The sequence below is a fragment of the Thermobia domestica genome, chromosome 8 (genome assembly GCF_964235325.1).
Source record: "Thermobia domestica chromosome 8, izTheDome1.hap1.1, whole genome shotgun sequence".
Lineage (NCBI taxonomy): Eukaryota > Metazoa > Arthropoda > Insecta > Zygentoma > Lepismatidae > Thermobia > Thermobia domestica.
This window is the reverse complement of record NC_137461.1, coordinates 147,403,021-147,418,761: the sequence shown is the minus strand read 5'-3', so window position 1 is coordinate 147,418,761 and position 15,741 is coordinate 147,403,021. Positions and strand designations below refer to the sequence as shown.

The following is a 15,741-nucleotide window of genomic DNA, read 5'->3' as shown; positions in this document are numbered from 1 at the left end:
ACGATTAGGTTTTTGGATGTTGCAAAATTTACGAGTCTAACACCGTTGTCATTACTTTCCTTATGCAGACTTTCGTTCCCTATAATCGGTTTGAAAATATCCTCTCGTCCTACCTTCGCTTTGAAATCCCCTAATAGAATTTTCATATGGTATCGCGGGAGTTGGTCAAATATCCGTTCCACTTCTTCGTAAAAAATGTCTTTTATATCGTCATCCTTATCTTCAGTTGGGGCATGTACATTTAAAACAATAATATCACACCACCGTCCCTTAAGAGTAATAAAAGAAAGTCTGTCAGTGACAAATTCAACCCGTTTAGTTGCTGGTAATATACGTTTATGAACGAAAAACCCTGTCCCTAACTGCTGATTTTTGTTTCCTTCCCCGTAGTTATAACTTGCAGATAATTAAAAGCAGCCCAAAAGTAACGTGTCATCGAATTTGAAATTTTGGTAACGAGGGATCTTTAAAAATCGTACCCAATCTGAAAATATTAATTGTAAGTCACGTATGTACTAAGTTTAGTTGAAATTAAACAAATGGTTATATAATTATGCAGGAAAAATGTATTTTAAAGTGCTTGGCAATACTGACGAACCTGGGTGTTTCGAAGACGGGTGCATCTACAGTATGTTTCCTATAGTGTTGAATTATGTTTATGCCAAGTTGGTGTATATACCTCCAATGGTACAGAAACCATTTAAAAATATAATTAGGTTGCCAACACTGACAAAGTAGATACTTGTGTGTTCAAAGTAAAATGTAATAAACCTCTTTGAGATAAAGGTCTAATTATGTACCAAAGAAGAACATGATTGGCACAGGCGTTTAAGCATGATGTGCGAACATGCATCATACCATTCATTTTTATTTGTAGATCTTAGATTCACATATATGTGACATGTTTGGATTGATTTTCGTAAGATAATTTTATGCCCTTGTTTTCCCTTAAATTTTCATTTTCTGTTTTCCGGAAAAATTTCGGTCTTCCGCTTTTCCGGAAAATTTTTCGTCTTCCGTTTTCAATTTTGCGGTTTCCGGAATATATATTTTCCGTTTTCCGTTTTTCCGGAAAATGTGGACATTCCTATTAGAAACTCAACTAATGTCAAGTACATAGAGAACAGAGACCAGGACTAACTTAAAACAGAATATGAGAAAGTAAAACCAAAATTTTGGGAAACAGACCAGGTAAAAAACCATTTAATACAGAAACCAAGACTATCAGGAAAACTAAGACAATTTACCTAGGGAATTAATAATATACTATCAGAGGAAACGGAAAAAGCAAAAACTTTTAACGAAATGCACGCAATGATATACTGCGCGGCACTACAAATAACAGAGAAGAGAAACAAGGGCGAAGATGAACCGGAGAAATAAATTAATAAAACCTATAGGAAATACACATGGGAAAAATGCTTAACAAAAACATGGAGAAAATAAGAAGAGGCATAGGAAGCATAAACCAATACAAACTAGATGATAGATGCAAACAATTAATAAACCACATGGCCAAAATTTTCAGCAAAGCAAATATACATGTTGGGCACGAAGAACACAATAAACATATAACAGAATAGGAAGGTACACTGAAACGAGAATTGAGTGTTTACATAAGTACATTGAAAAGATATAGGAAGAGTTTCGCAAGAGAAAGGTAATAGACTGTTCACACAGAACGACGTTCTATATTTAATTATTTTTTTTAGCGCCATACATGATCATTTACATTTTGTTCTATGAAACCTCCTTCTTACCCCATCACCTCCATCTATAATAACTACTACGCTATAATACGCTTAGATTGATTCTAAAAGATACACCATGAACGCTTACTTGTATCTCCTCCTAGATATCTGACGAATGTATAATTTCATCTCTTCTGTGTTTGTGTGTGACACCTACGACTTCTATCCTTTATTGCACCAGGATGGTTTTCCAAGGGACACTGAAGACGCAGTACCTTGTTTCTACACAAACTACTTTCCATGTTTGGAATAGCTTGTTTTCGTCGTCCTCTGGACCCCCAGACCCTTTGGATAGACGCCCTTACTTACGATCACCGTCTTTCCTTCATTTGCTACATGCATATACTTCAATCACTTTGTCTCCAATCAATTCGTAATGCTAGATTAAATCATTTTATAGACTTCAAGAACGTCATAGATACGACAATCAACATAATTAGATATGAATCGTCTCTGTAATTTGACACTCGTGTAATTAAAATATGTGCTGAAAGTCAATCATTTCTATCCCTCCATCTCAACTAGCGAGAATGGGACGCTATAAGATTATGCAGACACGAACAAGTAAAGATTAAAACCCTTTGTACTTTTCTGAGATCTGACAGTTAGAAACCCTTTGCAATTATTTTTTACTCCTGCCACACCTTCTGTCGTCTATGATTAGGTAATTTCATATCAATTAAACCATATTTTTCTTTTCTTAAAAAAAAACTTTATAACAATTTAGTGAAAATTAAGAATTTTATATTTCTTGATCCGCAATGAATTAATCCTGATAATTGATCTGCATTTCTTATTTTTTAAGGTATCTTATTTTTTCCTGTTTTACTTAACATTACGCATATCACCTTGTATTTCCTCATGTGTCAGTGATTGTATAGTTTTGAATCAGCTATCGTCGAGTAATTCATTATTTCATTCATAAACAATGCCAGCTCTTGATTTCAGCAGGAAGATGTTCGGTCCTGATGCTTTCTACCTAAACATTTCCACATTCCAAATCTCATTTTCTACTTCGATTCTGCTGAAATAAAATACTACATCAGATGACTACCTCAAGAGAGGTCCTTTCTGATCAACCTTTCTGAAATCTACGTCCTTAGAAGTGTACCGTGGAGGGAAAATTAGCTAATATCTCTCATTGCAAGTAGTAAACATCAAATTTAGGGTTGTAAAACATGGGGATGAAAACCGATGTCCTGCAGGGAACTTAATTGTCAAGGGTTATATTTGAATGTAAATAAAATTCAAAGAATTTAATTTTGTAAAAAAAAAAAAGAAAAAAAAAGAAAGAAAGAAAAAAAGAAAAGAAAAAAGAAAAAAGTAATTTGAAAAATGAGGTGAAAAGAGTAAGGATTAGATTATGGAAATAAAAGATAAGCACTCGCCTGTAGCCAGAAATACATGACACGTGCTTTCCAGAACTTCCGATTGACGTCACGACAATGTGGTGTTTATGAACACCTTAATCCTTTACCAAATATGGAAATGAGGTAACAAAGGGTACGGGTCTGGTTGAAGTCTCTCTGAACAAAAGAACCGACTCTAAAATCGAAGGAAAAACTAGGATTGAGACTTTAGGAGGAGGCGTTTCGTGCAGATCGAACTAGCCATGGACCTTTAACTTAACACCAAAGTACGGTGCTATAATCTGACATATTAAGATACTTTACAGTCAAAACATATTCTACTTTACCTACGCTGGGTCAGACCGAAATATAATCACCGAAATTAGAAAAAAATCCCCAGTCGACCATCAGGGATTTTGATGAAGTTTGACACACAGGTACCTACATCCCTCGTAAAAAAGCCTGTAATTTTTTATTCTCCTGTCTCTACCAGCTCCTGAGAAATTAACTTAGAAGCGAGGCAGTCCGCATCATGACTTGCCGAACACGCTGATTGTTTAAGTTTTTAATGAGCAAGAACTCGGTTACTAATTACGTTACATAGGTCAAACTTTTTCTGCAATAAGCATATGCATCGTTGTAATGAAGTAGTATGTTGAAAGTGGCATGACCGTTTCACGTTCGGATATATAAACTATCAAAGTCAGCACTTTTTTTACATTAAAGTTTATAAAGCTCATTTTTTTTAGCATGTCACAGATTTCCTACATAAAACAACAAATGCCTGTGTTTGTTTGCAGTACCTTACAGGGTAGTGAACTATATGCACCAGTAATACAGAGCTGTTTACATTTTATTTACGGGATTTATGGGAGGTTAAAGTTGGTATTATTCCAAAAAACAAACTTTTTGCTTATTTTCAGAGCTCTATTTATCTATGTTGAGAGTTGAATATGAATGTGATATTTTGGATGAATATTGCTACTTATGTAACAAATAACTTGTGTGAATTTCAAAACCCTGATGTATTTTCTTCCACTTTAAATCATCGCCTTCGTCAACAGGTGTCGGTAGTCTTTCAGGTTTAGAACGGATATGGAGAATGGAAGTAATTTTACTTTCAGAGTCCCTCTCCACTCTGGATGAGGACAAAATCAATGAGCTTCGTGTTAACCTCGTGCCAGAGCAGAAGTTGTGCTAAACATGTGTTAGATGTGCCAGTTCCAGAAACAGCAGTGATAATGATTATAAGTATGATCCTAGCTACACAGCACACACTGTTCACCAGGAGCAACTAAACGTGTCTCTCATATCTGTAGGCTGCTTACCACTGAAGAATGTAAGTAAGAGAGACAGACAAGGACACAGCAAAGAGAAAAGTGAAGCAGATAACAAATGTCGTACAGGAGAAGATGCTCTTGGAATACCGAGCACTACGGTTCTCTACTAAAAGGACATGTGACAGATATGCTAAATTGTCTATGCTCATACAGCAGCTTGTAGAAAAATATCACAAAACATTTTCTTATAAACAGAAAGTCGAAATCTTAACAATTACTCCTGCAACTTGGAGTATAAGAAAAACTGTGTAGAATTTTAGGGTCTCAGATTATTTAGTCCGAAGAGCAAAGAACTTAAGATGAGAAAGGAATCCTATCACTTCAAGAACAGAAGCCTCGGAAAATAATTCCCCAGGTAACAGTGAATGACGTAGTTTCATTTATGATAGCGATGGGTGTTCCAAATCTGTCCTGGAATGAAAGAATGTATGTATGTGCATACAGATAAAGGTACAGTTCAAATTCAAAAAAGGCTACTACTAATGAATATACGTGAAACATATGTTGAATTCTGCTAACAGAAACCCAGTTTCAAATTGGGTTTGCAAAGTTTTGTGCTTTAAGGCCAAAGTGGTGCATTACAGTTAAGGCAAATGACACTCATTCAGTGTGTGTGTGTGTGTGTGTCAATATCATCAAAACATGAAACTGATGGTCGATGCCCTTCTTGGATCAGGACACTGCTACAAGACACTGCTGAAAGTTGCAGTGTGTGATGCAACGAGCAGACAGTGTAGGTTACATTACTGTGGCAACTGTGGAAGGAAGAATGCTGTGCAAGATTATTTAGTAAAACGTTTTGATGATCACTTACTTGAAGGTGATGACTGTGTTAAATTTAAAAACTAGGTTCACATAGACCGGTTGACAATATAAATTCTACAGCTCTCTGTGAATGAGTTTTGTGACACATTGACTCAGGGAATTGATAGTCTTAGACAGCACTATTATATAGCCAAGGTTCAAGCTGCATAACTGAGTAATATACAAACTTCACTTCAGAAAGCAGAGCTAATTGTTTTGCTGGATTTTGCCAAAAATTACACTTTCGTTATACATGACGAGGTTCACGGGCACCATTGGGAGAAATCCCAGGCAATTGTGCATCCTTTCGTGGTGTACTATAATGATAATGGAACCCTGCATTGCAGTAGCCTACGCAAGGGGAGACTATAGGGGCTATCCTATTCCACAGGTTTATTATGTTCGTTTTCACTTTGTGTGCATGTTTCTTTATTTATTTAAACGCTCAATTTCTTATTACTAATACTGAACTGTAATTTTGAACCACAGAATTCTACTATTTTGTAACAATTGATTTGATTATCTGGCACAATGGTTCTTCTTATAGTTTTACAATACACGTTTTCAAGTGCTCAATCAGTGTAAATGATATTCTCTGGCGCATACGTACTTCTGTACTTCCATTCTTCATATCCGTTCTAAACCTAAACGACTACCGACACCTGTTGACAAAGGCGATGATTTAAAATTGAAGAAAATACATCAGGGTTTTGAAATTCACACAAGTTATTTGCTACATATGTACCAATATTCATCCAAAATATCATACTCATATTTTACTGTCAACATAGTTAAACAGGGTTCTGAAAATATGCAAAAAAGTTGGTGTTTTAACAATGATACCAATTTTAACTTCCCATAAATCCTGTAAATAAAGTGTAAACAACTCATCATTACTGGTGCATATAGTTCACTACCCTGTAAGGTTCTGCGCACAAACACAGATATTTGTTGTTTTATGTAGGAAATCTGTGACATGCTAAAAAAAAAAATTGATCTTTATAAACGGTAATGTAAAAAAGTGCTGACTTTGACAGTTTATATATATATATCAGAATATAAAATGGTAATACCGCTTTCGACATATTACTGCATTACAACGATGTGTATATTTATAGCAGAAAAAGCTTGACCCATGGAACGTAATTAGTAACCGAGTTCTTGCTCTTTACAAACTTACAAAAACCAGTGTGTTCAGCAAGTCACGATGCGGACTGCCAAACTTCTAGGTCAATTTCTCAGAAACAGGTAGTGGCAGGAAAATAAAACATTACACACTTTCTTACGCAGGATGTAGGTACTTGTGTGCCAAATTTCATCAAAATCCCAGATGGTCATCTGGGAACTGTTTGACGTTTTATAATGGAATAACGCCGCAGAGAAAAATCCGTTCTCCGGATATCGGTATATTGTACAAATATACGGTATTCTCTTGCTTACTATAGAAATCAGTACGGAGCATACGTTATCCGTATGCTACATAGGCACTGCCTTTAGATGTTACATCATGCCGTTGCAGGATGTCTGATATCTAACAGTTTTCCGTATATCACATACATATACTTATGCTATCTTCGTTAGCTATATGTCATATACCTCCATTTGTTTGTGAGATCCTGACCGCCTATATTGTTTCGTACAGAAAGTACGTATAGACGGAACACTTATATAGAAAGTATTATAAAACATGCGTTTTCAGTTATACGTTAAGTCAAAAACCTACAGGAATTACGCTGTAACCTATCTTTTTAAGTACGCCACCTACAATTTTTTTCTCAGTGCACGTATCTGCTCCAGTATCTATTTGAAACTGGATTTTGTACATTTCAATCATAATTATGTATCAATTTAATTATAGCTAGCAGTTTTCGAGATATGTCTATCGTTCATATTTCCCGTATTTAAATACTGGTGGTGGAGAAAACATCTCCTACATTCTTGTGGAATGATTATCTATATTTTCAGGTTGCCTATAATACTAATAAACGTATGTACAAACGTACAAATAAATAGCAATGTAATATTAGTTTCCGCTCCAAAGAAAATAACCGAACAAAACTATGTTTTAGAGTCACTCGAATTGTCAATGAAAAAACTAGGAAATTGTGTGAAGTGTTATGATATCTCCTCTACTTCTATCTCTGTTTTAGTCGTTCCAGATTAAAAATATAAATTTAATGTATTCAATTTGCTACTTAGAGTTACTGTAATTTCCTGTGTTGTAGCTATTTTGTTCATCTACAATGAATTCCTTCTATACAAACTTAAAGCACTATTGTGCAATTTCCATCTCTTACTGTGGCGAAAATATTGGGAAAATGCACGAGACATGAAGGGAATTTGTAAATATTTAGGGAATTTTCTGTTGTCAGTCTTGGAAAGAAATCTAAGTTTTCGTAACCATAAGTGTAAAAAAAATGTTCTTCTTTCCTTTCTTTCTTCTATCATCAGTAATAAGTCAGATGACAAAATTTATGTAAGACAGAAGGAGACACTAAATCATTTGAAAAAGGGGCATAATACGTATATACCTTAGTTCAAAATATACTGTAGCCTTGAAATCAAGCATGTTGATACTTTCAATCTGAAGCTAGAGTTGGACTCAGCGGAACTTATTAATGGAAAGAAAACAAGTCCAGCTTGAGATCAGTAATGCTGTAGTAATTCCACTCAGCAATATAAATATGTATTATGTGCATCGTAAAATAGAATTTTTAAAGATTTATTTGCCAAGCATTTCATATGCCTACCTTTTCTCAAGTACTTGATACATGTTTTTAACCTGCTATGCACTTAACTGAAATGAATGTTATATATAAACTCAAGAGCAAAAATGCTAATGCACTTCACACTATAATTACGGAAATAATCAGATGATTTTATTTTCTTAATTGTCATTAAAACCAAAAAGCCTCCTTATAATACATTTACCTTATTTAGATTTGACCTTAGTCAAAAGAAAGATAAGTAATTTTAAAAATAATATTATGCCTCAGTTATGTTGAGATCCCAAAATATCATTTTGTTTTATTTCAATGATTAAGAATTTACTATAATTTCCTGCTTCCAGATGCTTTAGTAAATTCTCGTCTCTTACAGCCTCCGTGCTGAAGGAGACAATAAACTCCGATTCAATCAACCAACGAACAACCTAAGGATTTAATGTGTTTTGCTGAACTAGTTATGCGTACAAAAGTACAACATATTCTTTTTTTAATGAAATATTCCCTACAATTATTTACTCTCTTTTACATGGGTGTTTGTAAAAGTTTTATCTCCTCAGCTTTTATCTCCTCATAATCCAAAAATGGAGTACCGAGAACAAAACAGCAATGATTAAATTCAAAATTGAAAGCGTATGTATATAGTTGAGAAGCATTTAGTGCTATTTTGACATAAATGACTCATGAACCAAACTTTATTCTTAGAATTTCATACTAAAGTTTTAGCTAATGTGTGGCAATACTCCGTTTATTTTATCACATATGAAAATTAAATCCCTCCACTCTGGATGTTAACCAAGACTTTTACATCTGTCATGGATTCTTAGTTAATAAAAAAATAGGAAGATAGGGTGCTTGAGAAACTATCCCATATTTCCGTGCTTGACAATAACGTAGTTGAGGAAACACTTTGCGAGATACTTATACTGTACCTTGTCTTTCAATTTTGTTGGTGCCAGTTTAAGGATTAAATCTAAGATGTGCATCTGCGATGATTTAAAGTTGAAACCAATAAGGTATTTGTGTCTTTCAGCATAACCATTCTACAATAGAGAAAAAATATCTGTTATATTTAAATAAAGTAAAAGAATATTATCTCAATATTTCATAAAATAAAAAACTATCCTCAACATCTGATTAATAATATACAACACTGGTGGTGGGAAGAAGTTTGAACATACAGGGTGAAAGTAAGTACTTCGCAAGTACTGGCAAACCATGTTGAGCACTATTGGAAAAACACTATAGGGAAAATTCGGTAGCTTAAAGGGGAGTTCACCTTGGGCCACCCTCTATAATCATCATTGCCATACAATCATTCCACGCCAGGAATGAGTTACAACATTTCACGTGAAATGAATGTATTGTTATATTTAAATAAAGTAAAAGAATATTATCTCAATATTACATAAAATACAAAACTATTCTCAACATCTCAGTGGTAATAAATGAATATATCAATAACTCTCCAAAATCCAGTTGCACTTACAGTTAACACACGGATACTCACAAACATAGTACATGCACTAGTGCATGTACGTATATGCATCCAGCTTACAGTGCTTGATGCGTTCCTTCGATTGGATGATTGCATACTGAAAGTGTTTCCAAAAACTACTTGAAAATATCAAATTACAGAAGAAACCATAAGAAAATGGAAGATATTCTCGATAGAAAGCTGTGTCAAAAAATTAAAGATCTTACTACAATGCATCCCAAAGTAGGGAAATTTATAGAAAGAAGGGAATTTACATTTTTAACAGCGTTCTGTGGCCAACTAAACACATACGTTCCTCCACAAAATGTATTTAATTACAAAGCTTAAAATGATGAAACAAACTTACAAGTATAATAACATTTGGATTAGATTGAATCAAAAACTTCAAAGTTCATTTTTTTTAAATCTCATCCTTCATTTATAGTCCACTAACTTCCTCTTGTGATTCAACTAAACCTTTCCAACGCGTCTCCATTTTACAGCAAAGTCCCGTTATTCAATCCTGGATATTCCGTTGCTGCAAGTAGCTGGACTACTCATGATAGCAGAGTAATTGCCTTCGGCAAAGATGATAAAACGAGAAACTGCTGCCGACCGTTTAAGGTTGGTATATGGGAGGTGCTTAGTTTAGGACTTGACATATTTTACTTGGTGCTTTAGAGACACCGTAAAATAGGTCTTACTTTGCACTTTACTTATCTCAGTCATTTGGGATGTGGTAATCGAACTTCAGATGCTGACTGAGTGCTGGATTTGTTACAGAAGCAGTTTCATAAAGTATGAAACTTTGATTCACCCCGAATGCAGCTAATGGATTTCCCGTCATACACAACAATCAGCCGATAAACATGCACTATAATGCGAGAGGGAATATGCTTCTGAAGTTACATATGCACTACTAGAATTCCATTATGAATTATAGCAGGAAAAGGTGCACTTTATAACTGAGGTTTCAGTTACGTACCACGCTACGTACTTGAAAATACTCCTTCAGTTACAGCTGCTATGATCACCCAACTAATATTTTCTCGATGTGTAAAATATGTCAAATTAAGGACTATAGTTAAAAGTTGTTAGTATACATTGATATCTTTATATTTCACGTATATGCAATACTTATCAGTATTCAACTTTAATGCAGTAATGTTGTCAAAGCATACGGAAATGTAGGTGTGAACTACTAACGAATCAGCCCCAGTTGTCTAAATCAGCCTCCAGATATACATTTGGTTTCTAAATCCTTTCCAAATTCTATGACTTTCATAAACTGTTTGAGACAGTAACTCTACTCGACACTAATCAACAGTAACACTACACCAATAACAGTAATCACAATCAACGAGGACAATACAGGTAATCTATTTGCTATTGTCCAATACACACAGTAGTATAAACGTCCTATTCAATATAGTGGCAAGTATTTACACGGAACAACGCTTATGAACTTTGACAACACTCTACTTTTCGTTATGAATAAAATCTTCGATATTAGAATGACGTAGAATAAGATTAGTTCTACTAAGGAGACAAAAATTTACAAACTTATTTCATTGAATAGTTCCAGATTTGTTAGTTTCAGTTTGTATCAACTTTTATGTACCTCATAAATGATAAATGTTTTATTTTACTTTTCATAAATAGTATGTAGTGACACAAGCAGCTATTATGTCTTTGATATAAGCTGCTCACTAAAGGTTGCGCTTCAAACAATATAGATTTATCTTAAACGGAGAAATTTTTCGTGCTTCAATTGCACAGTAAAAGCCTGAATCAGTATTCCACAGGTTTATCAAAATTCGTTGCTTGTTTATGGTGCTATGTTTAAGTTAAGTTTTATCTGTCCAGAAGTCGTTCCTGATACCAGCAAAACCACTGGACCAACCTAATGGAGTTATATCTGTCAGCGGTACAAATACCTAAGTAGTTGACTGTAGTACGTAATTTACTTAGAATATAATGTTTTGTAAGATAGTAAAATATGAATGAGCTTTCGTCCATTTAGTTGAGTTTAATGTTTCTTTCAGCAGCGAGGCTATGTAAGACGGAACCTACTGATTAATGTGGAATCCGAACCATACGAGCTGCCGCCGGGAATCGAACCCGGGTCTCCCATGCAAAAGGCGCGTACTCTAACCGCTTAGCCAGGGAGGAGCTCTCTCACCAATTACTAATCAATTTCACTTAAAATGAATATCTACCACATTCAATTTTGAAATTTTCTTTGTGGTTTTCAGTCTCATAAATTTTATAATTTTACATTATTAGCACTTAATAAGAAACAAAAGTACCCAAGGTTGATATATATACCAAAGATAAATCTTTTGTATCAATCTAAATGTATGAGTGTAAGCGTTTATGTGTAGTTTTGAGAAAATCATTTTTTCAAATTTTTAAAAGAAAATTGAAAGATAAATGAATTGTTGTGCATCTTAAAATGATGCCGAAATATAACCACGTCTCCTATAAAAATGGAACCAGTACTAAAATATACACTTAACAAGCTTTTTATTATAAAATCACGGTGATAACAGTACACGACATGATAATGATCCAGAGGCAAAAATTAAACTTAAATTTTAACTTACATTTTTCCTTTAATTACGATATAATATTGTCTATAGCTGAAACATATACGGGGTGTTTCAAAACAACACCGACAACGTTTCGGAGGTGATTCCTGACACCAAGATAAGACGAAAAGTATAGACCAACCAGGTTGCACAAATGCTTTCTATCGCAGTTATAGGCTGCCGGAAACATGAAAAAATGAACTTTAAAGGTCCATAGCTCCAAAACTATAGAACATACCGATGGCGGGTCAAGACTTCACTTAGAAACTAATATGTGTGCTATCCAAAAATACATGTTCCAGAATCATGAGATACTTCCGCAGCAAATTTTATAGAGACAGTTTGCCTACGGGCATATAATTTGAAGTACTCATCAACTACCTCTATAAAAATTATTGTGGAAATGCCGCAGGATTCTGAAACATGTATTTTTGCATAGCACACATATTAGTTCCTAAGTGAAGTCTTGAAACAACAACGGTACGTCCTATTGTTTTGGAGCTATGAACCTTTAAAGTTCATTTTTTTCATGTTTTCAGCCGCCTATAACTTCGAAAGGAAGCATTTGTGCACCCAGGTTGGTCCATACTTTTCGTTTTATCTTAGTGTCAGGAATCACCTGCAAACGATGTCGGTGTTGTTTTGAAACACCCTGTGTAAATTAATAGACACCGTTGAACTGAACGAAATGAGATGCTTCAAGATAAATGTTCATATAATATAGCTTTAGAGAAAATCGACAAAAACCATTTTCTACAGCAAAACGTTTGTTATTGGTTGGCAATAGTAATAAATAGTTTTATCCTTCTGAGACAGATTGCTTACTAATTAGTGTTGTATATGTAACAAATTCATTGTTAAATAAAGGATTGTGTTATTCTTGTTGTGTTTGTCACACATACTCCTACCTGTGATACCCATAGTCTTAACAGTAACTCACAGATATTACTTGTAGAATATACTTCAATTTACCATTTAACTTTTTCTTTTACAAAAATGTCTTGTTCTAAAAAGACAATTTCTACTTTAGTCTCTCTCGATTGCATGCACACATCTTATTATGTTCTCCACAGAGCTTACATGCATTTTATAAATTTTTACCTTGTAAAATAATTTTCTTACCAGGCCACAAGATAAATATTCTTTTATAAAAGGTAATTGTGCTTTCAACATATGTGAAAGTGTTAAAGTTGAAAAATCCAACATGCAAATCATTCCTTTTCGAAAAGTTCCCAACTCATAAAGTAGATCTAAAGCCATAAATGATAAATTTCCACAATACACAGGATCAAAAGTAGCCAAGTCATCGGTTAGTTTATGAATGGTAACACAATAGCCATCTGGTGTTAGTTTTGGCAGGGGCAGTATCAAACTGAAACGAAAGTACAACCATGTTAAAACATTTGAAACAGAGAAAAACAACTTAACAGTAAAATTGCGTGAAGGGTCAGAAAAATATGAAACATTGTCATCGGTCCTAGCTTTGATATTCAGAGTAACATTATGCCATATTTTAATGTTGAACATCATATTGAAAATATATGAAGTATTCTTTACTCTGTGCAATATAATAGAGATTCTACAAGAGTAATTCAAAAGTATGCACCAACTCCTACAATCATGGCCGCTCGAAGGATAGGGCAAGTGAGAAGGACAATCGATCACCCCTAGAATTTCAAAACCAGTTCGTCGTTGTGAATATCAAAACATTTAGGCTTTCCTATTCATACTCATGTATTTAATGAAGTAACATAGTTCTTTTACTCGAGTTAGTAAAGTTATTCAATCAGTCTAGTATGAAGTATTCTGAGGACGCGTATGTCCAGGATGGCCAAATTAACACATTTTTACCCCATAATGGTAGGTTATTCTGACTTTCTTTTGCAGTTTTCGCTAATATACGTGTCGACAAACGCTACACCTGTTCTATAAGTCTTCTGATTACTGACATAATATAGCTTACAAATATAAAAATATTATGAAGAGGATCAACACTCGGAAAATGCCTAAAACTACAAAGATATGTAATTAAGGTGCTAAAGTAGAAGAGTGTAATTGAATTTTCAACTTCAGTTTTCCAATTTAAATGCTACTTTAGTAATACATAAAAAGACCAATACTATAGTACTTACTTGTGCTCCAGGTTCATCTTTAATTTAATGTCAAAGAGGTCCCTGGCACTGAATAAATGAGGAGCCAATCCTCGCATTGTAAAATTGTAGTCTAGTTTTCTCTTTGTTTTCTCAAGACTATATTTTGATAGTCTAATAAATGTAAGCAGGAAATTGTCACCTAAAATTGAAAGTAGTAGTTTATTTTGTTTGCAATTATATACTAAATCATTTTACTTTGGTAAAACCTTGATTTTACTACATTTCATCTAAGTAATGAACAGTACGTGGCAAGGATACGTGAACAATTGCGAAATTTAATACATCTTTACCTAATATTTGTAATATTGTCATCAAAGTATAACTTGAGGTGTGTATGTACTGTATTTATGACTCAGTAAATGTGTACGTAGGAAATTTAATTATATTTGAAGAGAAAATACATTTTGAGCCACGTATAATATAATGGGACATTTTCTTCTAAATCCAATCTACTGTTAATTCCATTTCCATTATTTTTCTTCTGCGGTGGACTATTTAGTTTATGCGTTTCAAATTACAGTTGACTATGAGACTATCATATCAAGCTAATATTGTAATTACATATTTATTTATTGTTTTTGAATTTTCTGTACCTCTTATATTAATGATAAATGAACTAATCTCATTTCAGAGAACAATTTCATCAATTTTCACATGCTACTATGCTACTAGCACTAACCACTATTAATCTGAATATTATTGCATAACATCAGAACAGTCAATTTGAATTCTTTTCTGTACATGACAAAATATCTGTTCAAAGCTCGGGTTCAAATTTGTTGTCTTGTTTCTGTGTATATCAATAGTTTACTTACTTAGATCGCTTGGTAAATGTGGTTGTTTCTCTAGCCATTCTTTGATGTAAACAAGATCCTTTCTCACTTGTTCCGTATCCTCACCAATTTCCCGTAGAAGACGAAGCTGTGTAGGTTCTGGTAATGGTTCGGGATATACAGTTGAAAATGTTCTCATTCTAGTCCTAGAGAAAGATACATGAAGAAGCTTATTATTCATATTTTGTTAATACGTGGGAAACTTGGAAGGTTATGCTTTAAATTAAATGAAATGTTAAAGAAAAGATTAAACACGAAACAAATACGAAACAGTTAATAGGTGCAATATCTCGTAAATTTGGAAAATATATTTTTAAGGGAATTCTAATAAATGAAATAATATAGAGGATAACTACCTACTTTGTCGAATATAAAAGATCCTCCATAGGATTGTAGCATGTGTGAGTTAAAAATATTAAATAGTTTAGTGATAAGTGGACTCTACCTTCCGAAAGAAATTTAGGAAATAATAAATATTAAATTATATATTTAAGTTTACAGTTGTGTCATCAATGGAAACGATCTGTACTGAATGATTCATATTATAATTTAAAATTGAATATTACTTTTCCTTTTAATTCTGTAAGGAATAAGTACCGTGCATAATGAAATGTACGCGATTGTTAATGAACCACTTATTTTTAAATGATAAAACTGTTTGTTTTAATCTGTGTAAATAAACAAAATGTGCTTCCTAAGATGTAGTAAATACTATGGCTG

General features: G+C 33.7%; 1 protein-coding gene across 1 annotated transcript in view; it reads right to left on the bottom strand.

Moving 5' to 3' along the window:
- The window catches only part of LOC145692333 (retinol-binding protein pinta-like), a 36,586-nt gene extending 21,426 nt beyond the window's left edge, over positions 1–15,160 (bottom strand). The window contains exons 1-4 of the mRNA XM_081767629.1: positions 15,004–15,160; positions 14,168–14,327; positions 13,158–13,407; positions 8,900–9,010 (exon numbers count right to left, since the gene is read on the bottom strand). Of these exons, the coding sequence (XP_081623755.1) occupies positions 8,900–9,010; positions 13,158–13,407; positions 14,168–14,327; positions 15,004–15,160 (678 nt within the window). The remainder of the gene's footprint in view (positions 1–8,899; positions 9,011–13,157; positions 13,408–14,167; positions 14,328–15,003) is intronic.
- Between the last annotated feature and the right edge of the window lie 581 nt (positions 15,161–15,741).